The sequence below is a fragment of the Microcaecilia unicolor genome, chromosome 12 (assembly GCF_901765095.1).
Source record: "Microcaecilia unicolor chromosome 12, aMicUni1.1, whole genome shotgun sequence".
Taxonomy (NCBI): Eukaryota; Metazoa; Chordata; class Amphibia; order Gymnophiona; family Siphonopidae; genus Microcaecilia; species Microcaecilia unicolor.
In genome coordinates, this window is record NC_044042.1 from 66,235,106 (window position 1) to 66,262,039 (window position 26,934).

Sequence of the window (26,934 nt, forward strand, 5' to 3'; positions counted from 1 at the left end):
TAGATGATGTGACTGAAACTTTGCCCCGGGTGATGCACACTATTCGAGAATTTGGGGAATTCTCGGGTCTCAGCATAAATTTTGAGAAATCAGAGGCGCTACCTGTCACTGCATCATGCCAATGTAGAGAATTGTCGACTTTCCCTCTACGCTGGGCACCGGGAGGCATTAAATACCTTGGGGTACACCTTAGTGCAGATCAGGCCTGGGTATATAAAAGAAACATAATTGACCGTATAGAGGAGGTAAAAAAATTATGTAACCAATGGAAAGACCTACCATTAAACTTTATGGGCAGGATTGCATTAGTGAAAATGGTACTACTACCCAAGCTCATATATCCGCTACAAATGCTCCCACTGTGGGTGAGAAAGGAGGAGGAGAAAAGGTATAGAAGCATTATAGGCACTTTTATCTGGCATTCAAAGCGCCTCAGGATTGCATTTACTAAATTGATCCATGGGAAGGCACAAGGAGGCCTTAGACTCCCAGACCTGAGGAGATATAACGTGGCGGCACTGATGCGGTGGATACATGAGCTGATCTCAGGGGAAGGACATTATGCCCTTCAGGGTTTTTGGGAGAGCTGGTGCAGTCCAAATGATCCTTTTACGGTGTTAGGATCCTGGGCAGTACAGGGAGCTAGAAAGATAGTGGGGAACCCATATGTGGCTGCGCTACAGCGGGCTTGGAGGTGGTGGAGAGGACACGGAGAAGCGGATAAGGGGGTCAGCCCATTCATGCCATTAGTAGGGAACTTGGCCTTCCCGGCAGGGCAGGGCGTGTCGGTATTTGGGAGCTGGCGGGAAAAGGGATGTCGGTTCATAGGTCAATTTAGGAAACGGGGATGACGCCTTTCCAACCTTTGATATGGTAAAGCAGGAACTGCAGATAGCTGGCTCTCAATTCTTTGCTTACTTACAGGCCCGAGACTATGTTCTGAGTGAAGAGCGCAGGACCCGGGCTATAGCTCATTTCACCAAATTGGACCTCCTGTTTATGCAGACTAATCCAATAAGCAATAGACTGACCAGGTGGCATCAAACGATTAGAGATTCCAAAAAAGCACCACATATGACACAATTAGCAGAGAAGTGGAGTAGGGATGTGGTAGAAGAAGTTACGGTGGAACGCCTAGGGGTAACATTCAGAAACCTGAGTAAGATAACCCCGAATGCAGCATTGCAAGACATCCAGTATAGGATTCTCTACAGGGTGCATATTACAAAAGCAAGAGGGAAAGCTTTGGGAATGTGGGAGGATGACACATGTAATAAATGTAAAAGGAGTGTGGGCTCATTCTTACATTCTTTTATGGAATGTCCATCATTGCATACTCTCTGGGTGAATGCGTTGCGGCTGTTGGAAGAAATTTTGCAACGCACAGTGGAGTGGCAATACTCCGTTACTCTGATGGGATGTGGGGAGGCACTTAAAGGACAGGGACTGGGCGCGGCCCAGATCCGCTTTGTACTGCTGGCATTGATAATTAAGAAGAAGTGCATATTGCGGGAGTGGGTCAGTGAGACACCCCCGGACGTGGAATCATGGAAAACTTGTATGATAGAAATGGGCAGCTGGGTTAACATGACACATAAATTTGCTGTTGCACTGAGACTCCGTCAATACCGAGATCTTTGGTGCAGAGCTCAGACACTGCTTTCGCAACAGCACTCCAAATCCGAGTAGTAAAGAATGTGTATAGTTGGGGAAACTCTCTACTCACGGGGGGGGGGGGGTATGAATAAACCGTTATGGAGTTCAATCAGATCAAACGCTAAGCTGTGTTGTATTATGAACAATTTTATACAGCAACTGTTATACTATGTTTATGCTATAAGATGTATTAAGACTGACTTCATACACCAATAAAAATATTTAAAAAAAAATAAGAGTTTGGGACTTGAGCAAAATATTTCTAAGGAGAGAAAGCAAGGAAAAGATGATCAAATGCCAACATCTGGGGGCTAGGATTGAGAGAAGCACTAGCTTCTGACCAAGCTGGCCAGAGGACTGACTTATAGGAAAAGGAAGTGGACCAGTGATTGAAGCAATGGGCCAAGAGCCAGGGAGGTTGAAGTTTAAATCCTGCTCCTACTGCTGATTCTCTTTGTGACCTTGGGTAAGTCATTACTCTGTTGCTTCTTGAAGAAACCTACATTACAAGCCCAGTGTGGCAGGGAAATACTTAAAATGCTTGCATGTAACTTGCCTTAAACTAGGTACAACCAGTACTAGACAGTATTCTAGGTGAGGTCTCACTAACACCACACACAGATGCATTGTCACTTCCTTTCATACACTAGTTATGTCTTCTCCCTGTGCATCCCAGCATCTATCAGGTTCTGCTTACTGCCCTGTCACACTACATTGCACTTTTATTATGTTAAATGTATTATAGTAAATTTAAAACGAATCTGAGAAAGAGTTTCTTCACTCAACGTGTAATTAAACTCTGGAATTCGTTGCTAGAGAATGTGGTAAAGGCGGTTAGCTTAGCGGAGTTTTAAAAAGGTTTGGACGGCTTCCTAATGGAAAAGTCCATAGACCATTATTAAATGGATTTGGGGGAAATCCACTATTTCTGGGATAAGCAGTATAAAATGTTTTGTACTTTTTTGGGGAATCTTGCCAGGTATTTGTGACCTGAATTGGCCACTGTTGGAAACAGGATGCTGGGCTTGATGGACCTTTGGTCTTTCCCAGTATGGCAATACTTATGTGCTTATGTATGTACCCTTTGTCAGAAGTAGGGAAAGCACAGATACTAATATGAAGGAGTATTAAAATAGCAACAAAACTCTGTATTTTTACTCTAAACTGTAAGTCACATTGAACTCGAGCTTGTTTTCACGATAATGTGGGATATAAATGTCATAAATAAACTAATCACCACCAAAGTATAACATGGGTGCATCAGCATCTGTGCACTACTGGGAGCCTACTTTATATAGATACCTACACTGCTATATAACAAAAAGATGTCTTTTGAACTTCTCAAATAGGCATCCTGCTATAAAACCAGACCCCAAAAAACAGGCACAGAAGGTTTTTTTTTTTAAGTTTCTTTTTTTTTTTTTTTTTTGGGGGGGGGGGGGGGGGGCGGGGAGTTGGACAATAAACTGGCACCAGAGTTTTCAAAAATGCTTCCACCCTAATCTGTTCTGTTACCCATCACCCTCTACTTTTAGAGTGATTACTGAACAAAGTATTTTAAGAAATCTGTTCCCATCTGCTTCCCCTCTTCACTTCCCCTTTTCATGTCTCTCTCTCTCTCTTTATGTGTATATACAGTGGGGGAAATAAGTATTTGATCCCTTGCTGATTTTGTAAGTTTGCCCACTGACAAAGACATGAGCAGCCCATAATTGAAGGGTAGGTTATTGGTAACAGTGAGAGATAGCACATCACAAATTAAATCCGGAAAATCACATTGTGGAAAGTATATGAATTTATTTGCATTCTGCAGAGGGAAATAAGTATTTAATCCCTCTGGCAAACAAGACCTAATACTTGGTGGCAAAACCCTTGTTGGCAAGCACAGCGGTCAGACGTCTTCTGTAGTTGATGATGAGGTTTGCACACATGTCAGGAGGAATTTTGGTCCACTCCTCTTTGCAGATCATCTCTAAATCATTAAGAGTTCTGGGCTGTCGCTTGGCAACTCGCATCTTCAGCTCCCTCCATAAGTTTTCAATGGGATTAAGGTCTGGTGACTGGCTAGGCCACTCCATGACCCTAATGTGCTTCTTCCTGAGCCACTCCTTTGTTGCCTTGGCTGTATGTTTTGTGTCATTGTCGTGCTGGAAGACCCAGCCACGACCCATTTTTAAGGCCCTGGCGGAGGGAAGGAGGTTGTCACTCAGAATTGTACGGTACATGGCCCCATCCATTCTCCCATTGATGCGGTGAAGTAGTCCTGTGCCCTTAGCAGAGAAACACCCCCAAAACATAACATTTCCACCTCCATGCTTGACAGTGGGGACGGTGTTCTTTGGGTCATAGGCAGCATTTCTCTTCCTCCAAACACGGCGAGTTGAGTTCATGCCAAAGAGCTCAATTTTTGTCTCATCTGACCACAGCACCTTCTCCCAATCACTCTCGGCATCATCCAGGTGTTCACTGGCAAACTTCAGACGGGCCGTCACATGTGCCTTCTGGAGCAGGGGGACCTTGCGGGCACTGCAGGATTGCAATCCGTTATGTCGTAATGTGTTACCAATGGTTTTCGTGGTGACAGTGGTCCCAGCTGCCTTGAGATCATTGACAAGTTCCCCCCTTGTAGTTGTAGGCTGATTTCTAACCTTCCTCATGATCAAGGATACCCCACGAGGTGAGATTTTGCGTGGAGCCCCAGATCTTTGTCGATTGACAGTCATTTTGTACTTCTTCCATTTTCTTACTATGGCACCAACAGTTGTCTCCTTCTCGCCCAGCGTCTTACTGATGGTTTTGTAGCCCATTCCAGCCTTGTGCAGGTGTATGATCTTGTCCCTGACATCCTTAGACAGCTCCTTGCTCTTGGCCATTTTGTAGAGGTTAGAGTCTGACTGATTCACTGAGTCTGTGGACAGGTGTCTTTCATACAGGTGACCATTGCCGACAGCTGTCTGTCATGCAGGTAACGAGTTGATTTGGAGCATCTACCTGGTCTGTAGGGGCCAGATCTCTTACTGGTTGGTGGGGGATCAAATACTTATTTCCCTCTGCAGAATGCAAATAAATTCATATACTTTCCACAATGTGATTTTCCGGATTTAATTTGTGATGTGCTATCTCTCACTGTTACCAATAACCTACCCTTCAATTATGGGCTGCTCATGTCTTTGTCAGTGGGCAAACTTACAAAATCAGCAAGGGATCAAATACTTATTTCCCTCACTGTATGTATATATATATATATATATATATATATATATATATAAAGTTGTAATCCTGGCCTAGATTGATTGTGCAATTGTCTCCTGCATTTGAGCATCCACCACACTAAACTTTTCTTCCTGCCTTCACTTGTCTCTCACTATAATTGTGCCTTTCTCTACATTCTGAATAGTAGGGTTGATTTCAGGGCTGTGGAATCAGAGTTGGTAAAAATGTATCAACGCCAGCTTAAAAAGAACACACACACACAAAAAAACACATTATAATGTATGGCAGACTTATCATTCTATACTTACATATACATTTCTTTGTCCTGGATGTAAAGAACTAGATCTAGAACAAAAAATGTAAAGTAGAAGTCAGAGTTGAGCAGTAGAAAAATACGAGTCTGAGTCAAAGGTTTGGTGTACCAGACTCCACAGCCCTGGATGATTTTGCTCTTAATTTTTTTCTTCTTATTTTTTTGACATATGCTTTCTTTAGGCTTGTCTCATTACTAATAACTGACAGTTTGAATTTCAACGAAGTAGTATGATGAAGTGGTTGAGAGTAACAGATTAGCAAATAAACTACGAGTAGTGGACATATTGATAGATCTGCAGTACAGAAAAGAGACAAGATTATCAACTGGTTATTGTTATGTTAACTAATGTAATGAATTCTGGAATGAACTGGTGAAGAAATTAGTTTTTAGCAATTTTCGGGATTGTAAGTAGTTAGGATGAAATTTAATAGATTTTGGGAGAGAGTTCCAACATTTGGTTCCAATATAGGTGAACTCAGCAGAAAGTACTGATTTATGTACCATGTTCTTAAAATTTGGTGGATGAAGTATGAGATGGTCCCTGGTTCCAAGGAAGGAATTATGTGAAGGTATTTCTATTAAATGGTTCATATAATCTGGAGCCAGTTCATGCAATACCTGGAATATAAAGGTACATAGCTTGAACGAGATCCTGCTTTAATGGGGAGTCAATGTAATCTAATAAAGGAGTGAGTCGCAGATGTCTATTAGGGCATAGTGGGCTGTTTGTGGGGGAAAGATATAATTCTACATAGGTAGGCTATGTATGCCACATTCTGTTATGTACTAATGGGGAGGTTTGTTTTTGTATAGATGTCACTGTCATGTGAACTAAAATTGTAAATAAAAAGTTCTAATCGTAAGGTCCTTAAAAAATGCTTCAGAGAGTTGAAAGCAGGGAGATCGATTGCCATGTCATTTATTATAGCTTTATTTTCTTTACTGAATAGAAAACTCCGTTTGACGAGAACTCAAAGTGCCTTTTCTCCGGTCTCCTTCAGCCCACTTTTCACAGGTGAGTAATGGTAACATTCTATCCTGCTTCTGCTTCCTTTGCTGATTTGAAAAAAAAAAAGTGTAACTGCTGACTTCTGGAACTGCAGAGGAACATGCAAGCGAGTTCTTCTGTGGGAAACTGGAATAATTAGAAAGTATTTTGAATGACTTTTCAGTCCAAACTCTGGCATATAATATCTTAGATCTGGATTTTCTGCTGGTACTAAGCTTCTGGGAATGGATGTTTTCCTCTACAGAAGTATCTTTATGAATTGCTTAGAAAATAGGAGTGGATACATTTTGGATTTAGGGGTTTCTAGAAGTGAGAGGGGCGGGTAGGTGCAGAACCTTTGGTTTCCTTTATCTTAACTGAGTCAGGTGAAGCCTGAAACTTGCATTGATAGTTCAGTCATTGCACAAACTTGATGATGTGCATTGCGTTTTTTGATCACAGAGTGAGAACAGTTGCAGAATTCGCTATGTAAACTCTGAGTCAGTGTGAGAGGAGAAACACGTGCTCTGTGGATCTACTGTCAAATTTATGCCACTAAGTTTTTGGAAAGTGTGCTAGAAGTAGACCATATGAATAAGACACAGTCAATAGCCAATAAATCCCCATGTGCAAAAAAGCTAAATTGTTAGCTCAGTAGGCTATTGTGAGTGCCATGGACAGTCATTTCTTTTCCTGCTGGATTGTGTGACAACTGTGCCTCGCAGAGAAGAGGAAGAAATATATTAGGGCCGAAAGTAATTCAGCCTGATTGAGCCCAGAAGTTGCTTCTCTGTTACAAGGAAAAGAAAATTTTTCAAAGAATATAGGTGTATAGGGGGAAGTACTCCATTTGCAAAATGAAAGGTGAAAGTTTCTATATGGAAATCTTGCCTGACTTTGTTCCCTTTCTGACTGCAGTAATCTCCACTCTCTTGATCTGCAGGCGAAACAGTGTCATTGGTGGATGTGGACATCTCTCAGCAAGGACTGGCCCCTCGACACCCTCCTACTCCACCACCTCCACCCCGCAGGAGCCTGAGTCTCCTAGGTACTGCACTTGACTAGTTCACATAGTTCTGAAGGTGCTCTTACTGCTTGAGAAGTGAGCTGGTGATGTTCAACCTCTTGTAAAGAAGGGTAGCCCCATGGTTTCTGTTCTCTGCTACAAGCAAACTCTTTATATGAGCAGAACTTAGCACTCTACAGGTTTCAGAACATCTGTGTGACTCTCTTCTTCCCTGTCAGCTAATAATGTGTAGAATCACATTTGCTGTGGTTATGAGCATGGGAAGGAGCCATCAATCAGTCTGAGAATGTCAAATTATGTATTTATAACTTGCACATTTCAGATTTCAAGGCAGTTAACATTTATTTGCACAAAGTTCTACAAAACAACAATAACACAATAAGAAAAAGGACAAGTTACCTAAACTATGAAGGATCAGAGACAAAAAGGATGGGCTGCATAGAACAACAATAATTAATCAGGGACAGTAATGCAGGACATAGAGGAAAAACAATTGACCCAGAATCAAATAATCACTATCAAAATGAGACCCACCCATGGAGCAAAGTGAACCACATAGCTTGTAACCATTTCATTGTTCATCTGCTGAATCCTCTCTCGTCTTTCCTTTTATTCTGTGGTATAGGCATGTGATTATTGTCATTCTGCCCTGCTTCCTTTTTTTTTCTCCTTGGGTAAAAGACCACTCTTTGAGTCTGCTGTAGGGTCTGTAATACTTTGGTCTCTTACTTTATAGTATTTCCTTGGATGCTGGACCTGTATAAGTTCTCCACCCTCCCAGTCACTGTCTCTCATCTTCCCTTTTTCCCTCTTGCAGATGATATTAGTGGGACACAGTCTCCATCTGTGCTTGTGGGTCCGATGGGCTGTTCTCTTCAGTCTTTCCCTCTTCCTCCACCTCCTCCGCCTCACAATGCAGGTCAGCTCAGCTTTAGTGCCCAGAGATTTATCTAGCTCTCAGCACTAAATGCTCTACCATATATTTGTGTGTTTTGTAGTGAAATGTGTTGCTGCTTAGGGTCCTGTGAAGTGCCAACTGTAGTGTACACATTTTTATTCCATACTTATGCTAGGTGTTCTGGCTTTGATTTCATACAGATGCATTTCCCAGAGTCCTCCCTATTAGGCAGACAGAGGTGGTTGCTCCAGGTCAACCTGTGCAGCAGCTGCAGTGTCCCCTATACCGGCCGGATTCCAGCAGCTTTGCAGCCAGCTTAAGAGAACTAGAGAAGGTAGGATCTGTATATTTATGGTGGAGGATTGTTTGCTGCTGAATTCTAGGCTTTCTTATCGTGTGCCTGTGACCTCCCTCCCCCTCCTTTCTTTCCCTATGCATTGATAACAGCTATGCCCTTACTTTACAGTGTGGCTGGTACTGGGGACCCATGAACTGGGAAGATGCAGAAATGAAACTGAAAGGGAAGCCTGATGGGTCATTCTTAGTGCGTGATAGCTCAGACCCTCGTTACATTTTGAGCCTCAGCTTCCGTTCACAGGGTATAACCCATCACACAAGAATGGAGCACTACAGAGGTGAGAGTTCTGGTGTTAACAACAGGAGATTCTTTATGCATAACACTACTTAAGGGCATTAAATGAGACTGAACAGGTGCTGAGTATGTGGGACATTAAATAGTGTGTGTATTATGGGAGCATTCTGCCATGGGAATTAATGAAGGAAATATCCTGAACAGTGGCCTTCATCTTCTGTTTTAAGCAGCAGTTGTAATGCTTTTTGTGTAGTAGAGGATAAGGTGTTATGTTGGCTGTTGAGGCTGTGAGAGGTTCTGCAATTGTTGATACAGACATTGTCCAGATTTCAGTCTGGCTTTTTCACTGGCTTGTGTCACTCTAGCTCTTCTGTAGTTTCACACATACCAGAAACCACATGCTGTGACTCTGCAGAGATTCACCACCTTGCAGTGGTTCTGTAGAGTTGGCTTTTAGAGTTGATGGTATTTTCAGTAATAGTGCTTCAAAGTTTCAGTTCAGGAATAACAGGGTGCTACAGAGCTGTGGGGAGTGAGTTCATTATTGGACTAACAGAGCGTGTTTCAGAGCAGGAGCAAAGATGCATAGGTACAACCAGAGTTTTTGTGTGTATTTGTGGGGGAGGGGGTCTCAGTAAAGGAATAGTAGAGGGTGCTGCAGAGCCAGAGTGTATGAGTGTATGCGTGTGTATGAATCTCGATATTAGAATAGTAGGGTTTGTTGCAGAGGTGTGTGTGGGAGACGGTAAGAGTCTTAGTGTTGGAATAGCAGTAAGTACTGCAGGGCAGGAGTGTGAACTGGCAGAGCTGTGTGTGTATATGGATTTCAATACTGGAATAGTAGGGGTTGCTGCATGGCAGGAGTGAGGTGCATTGGCAAAGCTGTGAGGGGTCTTAGAACTGGTGGAATAGCAGGCTCAGGGTTCAGATGGGGAGAGCAGTGATAGAAGAATGTATTATGGTTCCTATTCATGCATTTTTCCTAGGTTCTAGCTTTTGTTTTCAGTTTTACATTTTGATGGAGTAATTCTTCCACTCTCTTGACAGGAACCTTCAGCCTATGGTGTCACCCAAAGTTTGAGGACCGATGTCAGTCTGTGGTGGAGTTCATAAAACGAGCCATTATGCATTCAAAAAATGGCAAATTTCTATACTTTCTGCGCTCCAGGGTGCCGGGTATGCTGTTTGAAGAGATGCCAGAGTGCTCTGTTGTCTGTTTTAGTCCTTTCTTGGTCTGGCTGTATTCTTCTTCCTTTCTGGTTATCAAGCTTAATCAGAACTGGCTTCTGCTGGAGCTATGGTACCATGGGTCTTCATTTACAGTTAACTGGTAATGTTCCTGTTACTTAGCTGCTCAGACAATTCATTGATGATCGTTCTTGGCCAGATACCACTCTCCAAAACTTGGTATATATGTATTCTGAGTCTGACAGGCCTCTTTCACTTGCAGTATTCCCATCCCTGACTGGCTGGAAAGGCTGAACCTAAGCTTAGTAGAATGTTGCTCTGCTTCTTGCTAGGACATTAATGCCCCATGCTTACTCTTGGAAGCCAACAGCTAGCTCAGAACATTTGTATCCCGTATTCCCAAACTGTGTATCTAGTCCCTCTAGTGACTTTTGAAGTGATTTCTCAGTCGGGGAATTTGAATAGTATAAGAGAGACAACAGAAAGATGTTGGTAGTGTGCATTGTTGTATGTAGTCCAGTGTATAGATTCCACCCTTTCTGCAGTGTATGTGTGTGCTAGTGACCTACAGCAGCACTGATCATTCCCCCTTGCTTTACAGTAAGGCAGGGTAAAACTGGCAACCAGACCTTTTTAAGCAGCACCAAATTTCTTACTGCTAGTTTCATTTTACTTTGTTACTGAATTTGTGGAACCAATGTGCCATGCTGCAGGAGGACCCTGGACAGAGTAGGGGTGAGGATCAGTTCCACCTGTTCTCGGAAAGTGTGTAGTTGTTGACAGGTCCTATGTGTGTAAGCTTTTCAGTGCTCTGATTTCTAAAGAAGTCTGTGTGCCCCCTGGTGACCCCTAACTGAACTAGTTTTAATCACACAGTGTGTTTGTTCTCCATGAACAGGGAGAATCACTACCATCACACAAGTGAGTGATAACACCAGAATGGAACCCAGTTAGGTCTTCCTTCCCAGAGCTCAGAAAACTCTGAAAAACCATTGAGCCTTTGTATTCCTGTGCTTCTCAATAGTATAGTGAACACAGTGGATCAAGTTGGCTCCGCTACATAGAAATAGTTCAGTCTTTGTTTTCAGCAAAAACTTGAGTTTCATTTGGTAGAAATCCTGTTTAACATGATGCTTAAATCACAATTTATGTTCCATTGTCCAGAATGTGATAAAGCAGGTGTTGTCAACCCAGGCCTCAGGATACACCTAGCCAGTCAACAATTTCCCTATTACACTTAGCCATAATGTTTTCAGGATAGCCACAATGAATACGCATGAGATAAATTTACATGTACTGCCTCCATTGTATGTAAATCTATCATGCATATTCATTGTGGCTGTCCTGAAAACATTGTGGCTAAGTGTAATAGGGAAATTTAAATCATGGACACACATAACCCGAGTGTCTGCTATATGAGACCATCACATAATGTTCAGATTTGCTCCAAATATTTATTCAAAATTTGATATACCACCTAATATCAATAAAGAGCTAAGCGATTTACAATATGCATGAGATTGATGTGCATCTACTGCTCCCAGTATAGTCAAATAGATCTCATCCATATTCTTGGTGGAAACCTTGTGGCCCTCGAGGACTGTGGTTGCCCACCCCTGGATTAACACAAGACTACCTCTACTTCAGGAAGCAGGTGAATGCTTGGTTCTTCATTCATGCACTTAATGGAAGAAGTAATTAACTTGCTAGTCAAACCGTACACACAAGGAGCGACACTGGCTGCACATACTGTAGCAGGATATGTTTATTCATTCCTATCCTAGCTGAGATAACATTCAAGTATCTTTCTGACTTCACATGCAACTTTCTTTAAGCTAGTCCACCTTATTTTCAGTTATTCTATCTTATCTATCCTTATGTTCCTTTTTTTGCTTACACTCTATGTTGTTTATTTAAAATATTTTCTCCAAGGACAAGCAGGCCAGATGTATTCTCACAGTCGGGTGATGTCATCTGATGGAGCCCAGTTCTGACACTGACTGGCAAGAAGATTGTAGAAGTTTCTAGCTGCATTGCACTGTGCATGCGCTGGTGCCTTCTCATTTGACATGCCAGCATAGGTTCCTCAGTCTTCATTTTTCAGTCGTGTTTTCCTCACTGTGCATATTTCTTCTTTGCAGTGCCTACCCATGCGGTGTTTTTGATTTATTTTTATTTTATTTTTCTTTATTCCTTTTATAATAGTTTGTTTTTCAGCTTTTAAAAATTTATTTTTTGCAAATTGCTGAGCGCCAACCTCAATATGAATGCTGCCCCTTTTTGAGGTTCATAATTGAGGAATTTAATTTTGCCGCTATTCTTTTCTCAGTGTCCAAGAACACCTCCAGAATATGCATCTGAGGGCACAGAGGGTGCATCACGTCCAACAGGAGAGCCATTTTTGGCTCTGTGAAGGCCAATCCATTGATATTGGCACCTCAAGCATCAACTTCGATGGCTGTTGACTTAAACTACCACTGAGTATGAAGAGGTGTCTGTCTGAGGCCGCTCATGGGACACAGAAGAACCACCTCTACTTCTCAGAGGAGGAGTCTTATGGGGTCTCTTCTGATTCTTCCCCACCTCAAGAGATGTAAATCTCCACCTGAGGGTCTGTTTAACCGTTTTTTTTTTCAAGGAGATGACTTCGACCATCCAATTTAAGTTGGAGACAGAATAGGAGCCAAGTGCAGAGATGTTATCTGTTCTGGATTATGAGTTGCTCCCTAAGGAAGTGGTCACAGTACCATTGCACCCTATCCTGATGCACTGATGAAGAACTGGGAATTTCCCCTCTCAGTGCAGGTCGCAGTATCATATTCAGAAGGCTCCCGAGGGCCCAACTGCTTCGTCACACTTTGGTTGTCGAATCTGTCTTCAAACCAGCTAGCAGTTCCTAGACTTATGCCTTCAGCTCCCCCAGGTAGAGAGGCTGTGACATGACTTGTTCGGGAGGAAGACTTTTCAGGCCTCAATGCTTATTGCCCGTATCCAGTCCAGTCCTACCAGCTCTGTATGAGCCTTTACTTGAAATCTTTCGGATGCAATATGCCAAATCTTGTGGATTATCTCATTTGGGAGCAGGTCGGAGAGCTTCACTAGTTGGCCAAAAAGCAGATGGAGTGCAGGAAGTATCTGGCCAGGGGCGCTCACAATTCATTTGATTTTTGTGTTCAGACTCTATGCGATGGGTGTAGGGATGCGCAGACTCGCTTGGCTGCGTATCTCTAACCTGGAACCAGTGGTTCAGGAGAGGTTGGTGAAAGTACCTTGCCAAGGAGGCAGTCTTTTTTGGGGACAAGGTTAAGGAGGTCGCTGATGTCATATATATTTATTATTATTTTAAATAAATATTATCAGAAATTATTTACTACTTCACTTACCCAACTGCAGAAACACAATTTACAAATCCATCTACATGGCTGGATTTACTATCGGCGCTCCAAATGGTGGAATTTGCTACCTAAGGTCACAAGAAGCATTACAAACTATCTCTAGTTCAGAAAAGAACTAAAGACCTACCTTTTCAGGAAATTCTATGGCTAATTATACGCACTACTGATGTTCCACATTATGCTGTACTGTAACGCATTACTGTAATCTCACCTAGAGATTAATGAGCCATATGGCCTTGACAATGCATGTCACTCCCATGGCACATCTCCATTTGAAAGAGGCCCAGTGGATTCTAGCTCCCCAGTGATCACAGGAGGCTGGAAACCTAACGGATGTCATGCAGATTCCTTCAGAATTGACTCATGCTCTTCTGTGGTGGACAATTGGGACAAATTTGACTGAGGGATTACCATTCCAAATTCCACCACCTCAGAAGGTGCTAACAATGGATGCATCCAACTTGGGATGGGGAGCTCATGTAGATGGGTTTCATACCCAGGGATCTTGATCTGCTCAGGATCAGACTTGCCATGTCAACTTCCTCAAGCTCAGGGCCATTTGGAATGCTCTAAAGGCTTTCGGAGATCGGCTACAAAACCAAATTATTCTAATTCAAATGGACAACCAGGATGTAGTGTTCTACTTGAACAAGCAGGAGGGTATGGGATCCTACCCCTTGTGTCAGGAGGCAGTAGAGATGTGGCAGTGGGCTCTCCTTCATGTAATGGTCCTTCGAGCCATGTACCTGGCAGGTAAGGAGAACAGCCTGGCGGATAGACTGAGCAGAGCTTTGCAATCGCACAAGTGGTCTGGTCTCTCAACATGGTCATAGCTCGCAAGAAATTCCGATAGTGGGGCCTCATTGGATCTTTTTGCCATTCATCTCAACAACAAAGTCCCCCAGTTCTGTTGCAGGCTCAGATCACATGGCAGACTAGCGTCAGATGCCTTTCCCCTACACTGGGGGAAGGGTCTTATGTGTATCCTCCAATACCTCTCATAGAGAAAAATTTGCTGAAACTCAGACAAGACCAGGAAATTTATTGGCTGAAGATCCCTTCTGCATCCCAACTTCTAATCCCTGGCCCTCACAGCTTGGATGTTGAGAGTGTAGAATTTTGGTATTTCGATTTGTCTGAGGGTGTCTTTTGTGTCTTGCTGGCTTCTAGATAAGACTCCACTAAGAGGTGTTAATTTTTTAAGTGGAGAAGGTTTGCCATCTGGTGTGAGGGCAAAACCTTAGATCACTTCATTTTCCCTATACAAAAACTGCTTGAATAACCTCCTGCACCGGGTTTAAAAGTCAACTCGGTAAGGATTCATCTCAGCGCAGTTAGTGCTTATCAACATGTAGGAAGTAAGCCCACCTCTGTCCAGCCTTTAGTTGTTCTCTTCATGAGAGGTTTGCTGTTGACAAAGCCCTCCATCAAATCTCCCACCATGTCCTGGGATCTTAACGTTGTCTTCACCCAGCTGATGAAAGCTTCTTTTGAACCACTTTATTCCTGTCATCTGAAGTATTTGACCTGGAAAGTTGTGTTTTTGGTGGTGGTCACCCTAGCTCACAGAGTCGGTGAGCTTCAGGCCCTAGTAGCAGATCCAACTTACACTAAGTTTGATCACAATAGAAAAGGTAGTGTTGGAGTTCCATCTTAAAGTACATAAGTAATGCCATACTAGGAAAATACCAAAGGTCCATCGAGCCCAGCATTCTGTCAGTTTTCTGCCAACATTTTTCCTGAAACCACATGCCTGGTGAAAGTGAACTGCATATTTTAGATTGCAAGTGAGCCTTAGCCCGCTATATACAGAGGACTAAAGCCCATAGACATGCCACCCAGCTTTTTGTTTCTTTTGACCCAAACCAGGTGGGGATAGTCATCAAACACACAATTTCTGATTGGCTAGCAGATTGCATTTGCTTTACTTATGCCCAGGCTGGATTGACTCTAGAGGGTCATGTCAAGGCTCATAATGTCAGAGCCATGGTAACATCGGTAGCCCTCTTAAGGTCAGCCTTCCTAGAGGAGATTTGCAAAGCTGCGACGTGGTCTTCTGTTTACACATTCACATCTCATTACTGCATTGAGCAGGATACTTGACGTGCAGAATTTGTTCGGTCTGTAGAATCCATCTGTCTCCCCCCCACCGCCCCCAGCCCAGTTTTGTTCTGTTCCAGGCTGCACCTTCACAACTAGAACGTATATAGTTTTTCAGGTTGATTGACTTCAAGACCTCATCATTTTGAGTCCCTGTTGTCTTAGCATTGTTGTTTTAATTGAGCCTGGTAGCTAGGGATTCCCTACTGTGAGAATACAATTGGCCTGCTTGTCCTTGGAGAAAGTGAATTTACCTGTAGCAAATGTTCTCTGAGGACAGCAGAGCAGGTATTCTCACATACCTTCCCACATCCCTTTGAAGTTGAGTTCTTTAGCTAAGTTGCATGATTGAGGGACTCACATTCGAGTGTTGGGCAAGGAGGCACCAGCGCATGTGTGCTGCGATTCTGCTAGAAACTTCTACAGTCTAATTGCTAGTCAGTGTCCGTACCAGGCTCTGTCAGATGACATCACCCAACTGTGAGAATACCCGATTTGCTTTCCTCAGAGAACACTTGCTACAGGTGAGTAACTTTGTTTTATTATGCATTGTGGCGATATTGTAATGTAGCATACTATGCCTTATTGCTTTTTGAATAGTTTTACTGCTGTAATTGTATATTGCCTGTGTTTTGACTTATTCTTGCTGTACATCGCCTTGAGTGAATTCTTTTAAAAATGCAGTTAATCCTAATAAATAAGAGAAAATATAAATTGGGCTAGTAACCTTAAGAAGAAAGGACTCAAATCTCCCTCACAGTTCCATTCAGTTATCACAGAGCTAAGAAGGAAATTCTTGAAAGAAGGGTACAGTATGATTCAAACTGGTCTAGGCATCCTTCACCAATGAAGCATAAATCTGCCTCCTCAGGGGAGCTTCCAGGTGACCTTTTCAAAATCTCTAGTTCATTCTTTCCTTCTGATTTCTCTAAAATAAAGGACATACTTTGGGTCCAGATCAAGGACTGAGTCATGGGAACATGATGTTAATGAAAGTTTTTTGCAATCAGCTAGCCACAGTATGTTTCTAGGACTACCATCCAGTCCTTCACTACAGCAAATAAAAAAATGAATCTAAACCAGAAGATACGTCCTGGCCTGAGGTTCTACTGAGTCTCAAGGGAATCTAAGCAGATCCTTCTATATGGGAAGGATTGGTGGATGTTTGGAATGGCCTCCTAGTGAATGTGGTGGAGAGGGCATTAGACAAACACATACAATCACAAAGGGAGAGGAAGGCGTAGTAGAGATTAGTAGTTGGTATGGATAGGCAGACTGAATAGGCCTTTTCCATTACGTAACTTCTCACTATGCTAGAACCTGTGGGATAGTTGTCCATCAACCAGCAGGTGGAGATTGAGAACCTGTAAAATGAAACTGTAAACCACTTAGGTCTAAGCAGTATATAAATACTTGAATGCATGAATGAATAAATGAACTGTCGGCATATAGGGTTTTGGAGCTTCAGGCTCTCTTGTCAGGATCTCTTTCTTTGCTTTTCAGAGGCAAAGTTCTCCCTGCGCATGGTTCTTTCCATTCTTATGAAAGTGGTATCAGTATTTCATCTAGACTAATCTGTGACGTTTCTGGTCTTTCACAGAGAGGACAAAGAGGCTCAGTATTCTTCCTTGGAGTTTCTCGATGTGCGTATAGTCCTCATTAGATACCTGGAAGTCACGAATGAGTTTCATAATTTGCCCACAATGCTAGATGGTTGAAGGAAACTATAGTGTCAGCTTATTTGCTTGCAGGGAAGCAGGCTCCTCAATCCTTGTGGGCTTATTCTACGAGGCATATAGCAACATCCTGGGCAGTGACTACCTTACTGTCTCTGGTGGGATATTTGCAAGGCAGCAATGTGGTCACTGCATACCTTTGCCAAGCAGTACAGGGTGGATGTTGCAGTGTGCTTAGAAGTCAGGTTTGGGACTTCGGTCCTCAAGGCAGCAGTGCCAGGATCTCACCCGCTCTAGGGATTGCTTTTGAACATCCCACAGGTTCTAGTATAGTGGGAAGCTACATAATGGAAGGAGAAATTAAGTCTGTCTTGATAATTTTCTTTCCATTAGTGCTTCCTGCTATTCCAGAGCCCCCCCCCCCCCCCCACCCCCCTGTAATGGATCAGAAAATGACTGTCACTTTGAGTGGTGCTTCCTGCTTATCTCTTGTTCTGTACAAGTTGTCCAGAGATGAGAGTTCAACACATGTTTGCTTGCCTGGTTAGTGTTAGGTTAGCGAGTTGTTTAAGGTTGTGAGTTTCTCCTTACTGCTTGTCTAAGTAAATACTGAGGAGCTGGACTGGATGCAAAGAGAGATGTCTCTGCTCAGTTTTCAATTCTGTCTCCACCTGCTGGTTGGTGGACACAACTATCCCACAGGTTCTTGAATAGTGGGAATGACTAATGGAAAGAAATTATCAGGTAAGACCTAATTTCTCCATGGTTTTTATCTAGCATGTTCTTTCTATCTAGTGCTGGGTGCATTGACAATTTCATGGGAGAAGAGCTATTCTGTGTTTCCTCCAATTCTGTTAATATCAAGTGATTCAAAATATTTCAACAAGTCTCAGCCCATCTGGTAAGATTGGTATCATACTGGCCAAGACAAATTTGGTTTTCTTATTTTTAAAAATTAGCAAGTAAACCCTACATAGTACTTCCAAACACACACCAACCTTCCTCATGTAGCAGAATGGTGAGCTAATGTACCTCAGACTGAGAACTCTAGTTTCCTTGGCATGGTTATTGAAAGGCAAATGATTGCACACTTACAGCTGTCCAGTAGAGTGCAATACCTGGTCTTGGCAGTGAGAGAGAACATGACCAAGAAGTGAAGTAACTTCAGATGAAACAGATTTGGTTTTAGGTGTAGCAGCAGGGTTCAGAGATCGGTTTTGATGTACCCTTTCTTCTGCAGTACCTTTTTCTATCAGTGCTATTTTGATACAAACACATCTAGTTCTATAGGCTGGTCATTGACTGTATTGTTACGTTGCTATCTCCAAGCATTCGCTAGTAGCCAAATTCTTGAAAGGTCTAATAAATTCTAGACTGTGTGTTAGCACGCTACAGCCTGGGATTTGAACTTGGTGTTTATCTAGCTCATGAAATATCCATTCAACCCTTTTAAAATTCACTTCATTAAAGGGTTTCCTGGAAAACCCAATTCCTAGTAGCTATTACCTCAACATACAGAACTGGCGAAATTCAAGCACTGGTGTATTACCAACCATACATATAAACACAAATTAGTTCTGAGGACTCATCCCAAATTCCTTCCTAAGATAAGTCTCGGATTTCCATATCAATCTGTTATGTTTTTCTGGGTTTTTTTTCTTATGATTTGTACAAATATGCAGGAAGAAATATTCCATATTTAGATTGTAAGTATGAACTGCAGAGCTACCTTCAAAGAACCATAATAGCAAATAGACTTTCCCAGCTTTTCTTATAGTATGATCAGAATAGAATACTAATTGGATTGTAAATTGTATCTCATTCTGTTACAAACAGAGTGGATTGAAACTCTCCAAAAGTGTAATGGCTCACCACCTCAGAACTATGGCAGTTCAGATAGATGTTATCCGTGAATGACATTTTGCAAAGCAGCAACATGTTCATCAGTTCACACTTTAAGTTTCTAGGCAGTCCTTTGCAGCCTATATAACATTTCAGCCTTCTTCCACCAGATTCACCACACAGGTTGCTGGATTATGGAGTAGTTATTTGCAGCTTTCAGCTTGGGATTCTCTATTTATGTGGTTTCTTGTTCGTGGAAATAAATATAGTTGCATACCTTTAATTGGTGTTCTCTGTGGACAGCAGGATTCTACAGTTACACTGTCACTCCCTTCTCTCCCAGTTTTGAAACTTGCCATAAAACTGATTGAGGATACTGTACTGTTAGGAAGCGCAGGAACACCCACACAGGCTCAGAGAACTTTACCAGGTTTTTGTGAACTCTGGGGGTACAGACCCAACTCGGCTCTGTCTTGGTATCATCACCCACTTGTATGACTGTTGGATCCTACTGTCCACAGAGAGCATCTGTTACAGGTGTGCAGCTACATTTTCCATAGAGAGGACATGAGTAGATTTTCTCCTTCCTAGATTCCTGCTTGGATAGTTCCTTCTTATTGTTGCTGTTTGTTTTTGCTCTTGCATGTCTTATGCTGATCTCCATTCCATTTCTCCTTTTCCTTTCTGTTTCAAAGGTCTCCCTCCAACTCCAGTCCAGCTTCTATTTCCTGTCTCTCGGTTCAGTAATGTGAAGTCTCTGCAGCACCTGTGCCGCTTTCGCATCCGGCAACTCGTCCGGATAGATCACATTCCAGAGCTCCCACTACCCAAGTAAGTCTGCTGCTCCATGAAATGTGTAAACCTGGGACATTAGCTACAGGGCTCTCTTGGTTTCTGGGAAATTACAAAAAAAAAAAATCCATGAGATAACCACAGTTTAACAGCAGCCATACAGTCCCATCCTTTTCACCCAGTAGATTTGAAGTTGAGGAGGTTTGTCCAAGGGCAGCTTGCTTGGAAAACTTCTAGTGTTCTCTGAACTGAAAGAGCTGCTCCATTTTAGCTTTATCAGTTGGCTTTGCTCACTTGTGTGGTCGGTTTATTGTGTTGTCTATAGAGACCTCCTGTTACTGCTAAGCAAGTTCACTGTCCTGGCACAGTCAGTGAGATGTAGCATCAGTGAATGAGTTTTCTTGCACAAATGTCTGTAGTACTGTGGTACAGATGGAATGGTAGTGACCAGGCCTCCTGATTCCTACAGTTGTGTTCACATGGCAAGCTACAAAATCTAGCTGTTGCCATGGAGTTTCCTATTCTATTTAGAATCTGTAGGAGACGGTGGCTGGAGCAGTGGAAGTGGCTACAATGAGGGGGCATTATCCTGCTCCCCCATTTGGCATGATTCTAGAACAGCAGGAGTGCATTGCTTCAGGCCATGCCCTCCCCTTCTGTTGCACCTTGAGTGTCATTGTTTGAACTGTGCAGCACCAGCATTGTGATATTCTGCATGGTAATGGGGAAGATGCATTTTAAGGTACTGTACTACAGTTTCCCTAATGTTGCGTTACAAAGGGGGGAGGGTAAATGAAGAAATGGGGTAGAGAGGGTAAAATAAGTGAGTGTAAAGGAGGGGGGCAGGAGTGAGTGAAGAGAGAGGGGATTAAGAGAGTGAGGCATTTTAGTGAGGGGATTGGGTTGGGTGAGTAAGTAAGCTGTGAGTGAAGTGAGGAGAGCAGATGGAATTGTGTAGGGAAAGAGCGAGTGAGGGAATCAAAAGGGCTGTGGGATGCGATTGAGAGGATTAAATGACATGAATGAAGAGGGATCAGTGTTGAAAGGAGTGGCTTGCCTCTCTTGATCCAATGTTGCCTTCCATATTTCCAGATCTCAACTTTCTCCTCTTACACCCTTATCCTTCCCTTTCTTTGTCATCCTTTCTCCTTCTTCTCTGTCTCCTCCTCCTCTCTTGTATATGCTATCCCTCCTCTTCCCAGCTCTGACCACCAAGATCCGTCTTTGCTGAATAAAGAACCAAATAAGTGAACACAGAAATCTCAGTAATGACTTTTGTTGTAAAGTGAATAAAGTAACCCTAATATACAATTCCATAACGTCCTACAGATCAATTCAGAGATGTGGGTTATGTCCCTGTACCAGCAGATGGAGATAGGAAAAATGTCAGAGGTCTACTATATGTGGTCATGTGCAGCCACCTTAACTTCAGTATTCTCTCTACCTAGCAGGTGGATGGTCATAACCATGTAGTTCTGGATTGATTGGCTCCTGGCCTGGTCTCCAAGGTCTAGTCGAGCTTCTAGGGTCTGAGGTGTCATGGTCCTGGGACTTGGGTGCACACTTGGTGGTGCCAGGTCCCTCCCTTCCTCCCCCTCCTCTGCCTGACCGGGGTTTGTGGTTCTATGACTTTAAAAAGAGCCTGAAGTTTCTTTTGCTCTGGCGTCCTCTCCTGCCCTTATTAAAACAACAAAAAAAAAATGCTGTTTGAGCACTGTTAAAAAAGAAAAGAAAAAAAATCTTCAGTTTGCAAATATATCATAGTTGCTGCAGTTTTTGCCAACTCTTGCTACAGAATCTACCTTGAGCTGTCCCGGGAAACAAAGGGCTTTGACAGTGAAAGAGAGGAAGGATGAGCAGACAGATCTTAGTCTATCACAGAACGCATCAGTTTGCTTTCCTCATGCTCAGTTTCTGTCTCTAATGGCAGCTTTTCAACTCTAAGGTCTGGTATAATTAACTTTTCTCTTTCCTAGACCCTTGATCTCTTACTTGCGAAAGTTCTATTACTACGATCCTCAGGAGGAAGTATACCTGTCGCTGAAGGAGACTCACCAGCTCTCCAAACAAGAGCCTGAGATAGAGTCCTCTACGTAGCAGGGCTTAGAACCCATCTTCTACTGCCACTTCTGGTGAGAACTGAAGTTGCCCCAGACTGTGCACTTTGAGTAGGGCTTCTTTAAAAGTGTGAATCTAATACAACCTGTTGAAGGTCCAACTTCATAAGGGCAGGACTGTACTTGTACACAGTTCTTCCCTGCAGTATCCTCTGCTGCTCCAGTACTGAGGGACCCCCCCAACCCTCATCTGCTTGTGCACCTACCTTCTGCATGATGCTTCAGTACTGAGGATCCTCTCTGCCCCCACCCCCTGCATACACACACACAGCTCTGTCTTGCTAATGCACTTCTATCTTGTCATCTTCCCTCTGGATTCCTGTAGTGATGTTGCAGGAGCTTGATCTTGGCCACTATATTACAGGTACTACCTTCAGCATTGATTGAATTTATTTTTTCTCTTTTTTTTTTTTAAACATTTTTGGATGTCTTTATTAACATGTACAAAGGTAACAGATTATCAAAAACAGTCATATGAGATACATTGCAAACAAACAAGACACTTAGTTAATATATCTTTTTCTCTTTTCTAAAGGAACTTTGTCATTGATACTTGCAATGAACCAAATGAAATCCCTACAAAGAGAAGAAAGAGGAAGTGGCTGCATGTACGACTATGACTTCTGTCCCCAGATGTGGTTGGACTGCAAACAAACACATTTCAACTTCTAGGGAGTTACTGGACTGCAAAGAAACTGTCATAGGTCCTGCAGCTGTGGAGAATGTGTTGGTTTAATGTGCTATTTTTTTTTTTTAATGGGGATTTTTCTTTTTTCTCCGGTTGTTGTCTCCAGCAGAACGGGAAATAGAAACCACTTGGGCAGGTCACATCTGTGAGAACAGGAAATGGTGGTGGTAAATGTGCACAGGGGTGGGAGCGGAAGGCTGGAGAATGACCCAGCACTTTTCTGGCAAGTGTCTGCTAGAGCTTAGGGTCTGGATAGTATGTCAGCAGAGCCTGCTTATGTACTGTCGGTGGTGAGGAAGCTTTAGCTGTGAGCCTCAGGAATTGATAGGGTGGGGTAAAAATGTGAAATAGAAACCCTTCTCTTCTGCATACTGTTATCTCTCTTGTACTGAATAGATGGATGAGTAAGTGGTGCTGTGGTGGTGAGAGGATAAGCAGCACAACAGGAAACTTACTATTCAGGCGGTATTGTGACAGTACACTTGGCTTTGCAGTCTTTCTGCTGTCTGCTTTTGTTGTAATTTCCTTGCCACCTCTCTGAATTTGATGTGCAGCCTGTTGTCTTGGGCTTCATGTGGGCCTTTGAGAGGTTTAGGTTCTCCCTTAGACACGCTCATATAGTTTGGTTTGTGAGAAGATAGAATGCAAGATGCTATTTTGCCTCTTGTTTAGATTTACGTAGGAGTAGGAAAAGTAAATTTCAGTTGACCTCCCTTACTCACCTCGTTCTTGTAATAAGCTGTGTGTAGGAAAAGTGAATCAGTATCAGAGGTGTAGAAAAAAACTGTACCAGTGAGCATTGCTTTAACTTTAGCTCCTTCAGTTGAATGGGTGAGAGATTACTTGGACAAGTACCTGTAATCACCAAAGGTGAAGAACCTACTCCCAGAAATGCTTCCCTTCCACACCGGGACCACTCCTGTGGGATTTGTGCTTTTACGCATACTTTAAAGGTTGAGAGGTTACAGTGGCAAAGAATCCTTGAATCTCCTTTACAAAAGAAGGAAGATTCCAATTAAGAAACAGATATTAACGCCTCTTTGGCTTCTTTTCTAACTTTAGAGAACTGGAATGTTTCTTCGGGTTTGGGCTGTTACGCTGATGATTGCCGACATATTGTGAGCGTCTGTTCAGCTGGAACTCTGCATTGTTAGAATGTGAAAGGCTAAATGCCGTTGATCAGCACTGGATGCAGGAAAGAGCCATATATGTTCCTATGAGCAGGAGAGTCTCCATGCCAGGGACATAACACTGAGAAGAAACTGCTTTGTGGGCTTTGATAACCCACTGACCAGCACTTGACTGAATGATAAATGGTCTTGGAAGGATCTAATTATTTTCCACTAGGGATCGGCTGTCGTGTGCAGTGAATGACATTCACTAATAATAGTGCACACTGTTCTTAAAGAGCATGCACTGTTTGTGTATGCTTGCGCATGCACAGTAGTTTGCATGTGTGCACCATCAGGAAAAATTATGAACTCGTATGCAAATAGTGCATGCTCTTTAAAAAGACTGTGCACAATTAACATTTGTTTTGAAACAAAAATGTTCTGGCTACCTATCCCTATTTTCCTTCCACCTCCCTCTACTTAAACAATTCTGCCAGGTATTTACTGGTGGCAAGATGGATTTTTACTGGTATCTGCACTTACTACTGAAGATATTTCTATTTAATTTGGAAAAGCCAATGGAAAGAGGAAGAATGTGATCTTGTTTCATTAACTCCTTCGTGTTGCAGTAGGATCCTGGAGGGGTGACTCTTTCTTGCCTGCTATGGGAGGGGTCCAGAGATCCTGAGTAATCACCTAACTGCTGTATAATATGCGGAACTGCAGCCTGGGTGCAGCTGAAGTGTGGTGTCTAGTATTATATTATGATACTTTGGGCATGAAAGAAAGCGATAGAAATACCATCCTAAAGCATTTCAATACAGAAATAGGAAGGTAGTAAATACAGGTCCTAGGGCAAAGTTCACGCTTGTGCTAGGACTTTTGGTGGGCAGCTCTACTTTCAAAGAGAATTTCATCAGGTACATATTGTGCACAGCAGGCTGAGAGAGTCGAGCTTCTGGGTTCTGCTTTTAAGCTGACTTACCGGACTTTGTCCTAAATGCATACATTCTTTTTAATCTTCGTGTGAGCAGAAAACTGTTCCATCAAAGCCACAGATGCTGTGAGTCCCAGCTATGGCCATGCTGATACACCAGTACAGCTTCTCTAATGCTGAGATATAATGAAATTTGTGGCGTTCCCTTGCAAACTCAGCATGGACTTTTCTTCCTGGGAGCTGTGCCTGACTATAGCTGAGGTTTTTGTGGTTTGTCTTCAGGTGATGGTCTGAGATGCGCTGCTTTTTTCTCTTTTGTGTCTTTTGTTTTTGTGCTTAATTTATTAAAATACTTGCTATATAATTTATTTTCATAATATATGGTACTAAAAGGTGAACAAATTTGAAGGCCAATCTTGGTGTGTGTTGCTGCAAATCTCTGGACTGCACTATGGGTATTGTAGTGTTTGGGATAGGGAATATTGGGGGCTGTTTGTATATACTGTATCAATAGGCATGTCTGGATCTCTCCAGGAGGTGATAACAAATGTTGCAGATTGTGTCCCACACCTGATTTTAGAAATGTTTCTGTGGGGTTAAATCTGTGTTTTGTAAGTTTATTTTTATTGCAGTTCAGATTTTTTTTTTCTTTTTTGAAAGGGGTGGGATGGGGTGCTGTGGCGAGGGATGGGAAGATTGGAGTTTGGTGGGAATTTGAAATAAAATGTTTAGAAATCACTCATTGTGTGTCTGGAATGTATGTTATCTATAAGATAAATTTTTCATGCACACATCCAACATGGAATGATGTCTGATTCCCCTCACCTGATACATAAACCCTGAAGGTGCACTCTGTGTAGGATGAGCGTAACAGGGGCTTGCTTAGAGGAAGTGCAATAAAAATTGGGGACATGAAGAGTTTCGAATAACCATAACTTTACAGTGTCCAGTGTTAAACATGATTTTGTTTTTGCCTTCTTGAACTTTAGGCCCTCTTATCAAAAACATTTGTATAAATGAATGTATGATAGTCCTTTTACTTTTCAAGCCAGTAAAATCTGGAATGAGCTTTCTTTACAAATTTTTATTTTATTTTATTTTATTTATTTATTTGTTACATTTGTATACCACATTTTCTCCGAGGACAAGCAGGCTGCTTGTTCTCACTGATGGGTGACGTCCACGGCAGCCCCTCCAATCGGAAACTTCACTAGCAAAGGCCTTTGCTAGCTCTCGCGCGCCCATGCGCGGCCGTCTTCCTGCCCAAACCGGCTCGTGTTCGTCAGTCTTCTTTTGTCCGCGCTCGGGACGGTCGTGTTTTGCCACCGTTTCGTGCCCCTCAAGTTGACCCTTGCGCGTCTTTGCGATTTTCGCTAAAAAAAAAAAAAAAAAGAGACCTTGTTCTTTGTCCCTTCCCGTGTGTCCACTTTGTTTCCCCGGCGTAAGTTTCCTTTCGCTTTTGGGGTAGGCCTTTTTTGTGGCCTCGATACGGGTTTTTCTCTCTCCCTTATTTTTGGTGCCCTTCGTCACCATCGTGAATTTTGATTTCGCCGGTGTGATTTTTCCGCCCATGTCATCGAAGACTCCCAGCGGCTTCAAGAAGTGCACCCAGTGCGCCCGGGTAATCTCGCTCACTGATAGGCACGCGTCGTGTCTTCAGTGTCTGGGGGCTGGGCACCGCCCACAGGCCTGCAGTCTTTGTGCTCTTTTACAGAAGAGGACTCAGGTAGCGAGATTGGCCCAGTGGAACGTGTTGTTCTCGGGCTCTTCGTCGACAACAGCACCGGAGGCATCGAGTGCATCGACGTCGACAGCATCGAAGTCTTCGACCTCGGCATCAACGGCATCCCTCTGCATCGTCGGTACCGAGATATCGGAAGACTGCGTCGGCGTCGGTGGTACCGGGACCTCCGCTGTTGCTGATGTCATCGAACGGTGGTGCTTCGACTGGAGTGCAGGTGAGGGCTGTCCATTCCCCTGCTGGTGGTGGTGAGCCTTCGGGTGGGTCTCCTACCCTGAGGGCTCCTGCGGTACAGCCCCCCCCCCCCCCCCCCCCCCCCCCCCCCCCCCCCCCCCCCCCCCCCCCCCCCCCCCCCCCCCCCGAGACCGACCTTCTTCGGCCTCGGCCCCGAGGAAGAGACAGTTGGATTCTGCGTCCTCCTCGTCGGTACCGGGAAGCTCCGGTGACATGCTTCGTTTGAAGAAATCAAAGAAGCATCGACACCGGTCTCCTTCCCGCATCAGTACCGAGAGCTCTGGGTCGCCGAGGGAGTCAGCACCCAGTAGGCATCGGCACCGGGAGGATTGCTCACCCTCTGTTCAGGAGGTGTCGATGCGCTCCACCTTGGACAGCCCGGAACCGCCTCCACGCCCGGAACAGACTCTGACCTCGATGCC

General features: G+C 43.3%; 1 protein-coding gene across 2 annotated transcripts in view; it reads left to right on the forward strand.

Moving 5' to 3' along the window:
- SOCS7 (suppressor of cytokine signaling 7) overlaps positions 1-25,275 on the forward strand; it is a 37,359-nt gene extending 12,084 nt beyond the window's left edge. The window contains exons 2-10 of one of the 2 annotated variants that reach the window (XM_030220621.1): positions 6,136-6,200; positions 7,117-7,221; positions 8,018-8,119; positions 8,299-8,432; positions 8,565-8,733; positions 9,738-9,866; positions 19,587-19,722; positions 21,660-21,815; positions 22,336-25,275. In XM_030220621.1, coding sequence (XP_030076481.1) covers positions 6,136-6,200; positions 7,117-7,221; positions 8,018-8,119; positions 8,299-8,432; positions 8,565-8,733; positions 9,738-9,866; positions 19,587-19,722; positions 21,660-21,780 — 961 coding nt within the window. In that variant the 3' untranslated portion in view covers positions 21,781-21,815; positions 22,336-25,275. The remainder of the gene's footprint in view (positions 1-6,135; positions 6,201-7,116; positions 7,222-8,017; positions 8,120-8,298; positions 8,433-8,564; positions 8,734-9,737; positions 9,867-19,586; positions 19,723-21,659; positions 21,816-22,335) is intronic. The other variant, XM_030220622.1, reaches the window with a different exon arrangement.
- The last annotated feature ends 1,659 nt before the right edge of the window (positions 25,276-26,934 follow it).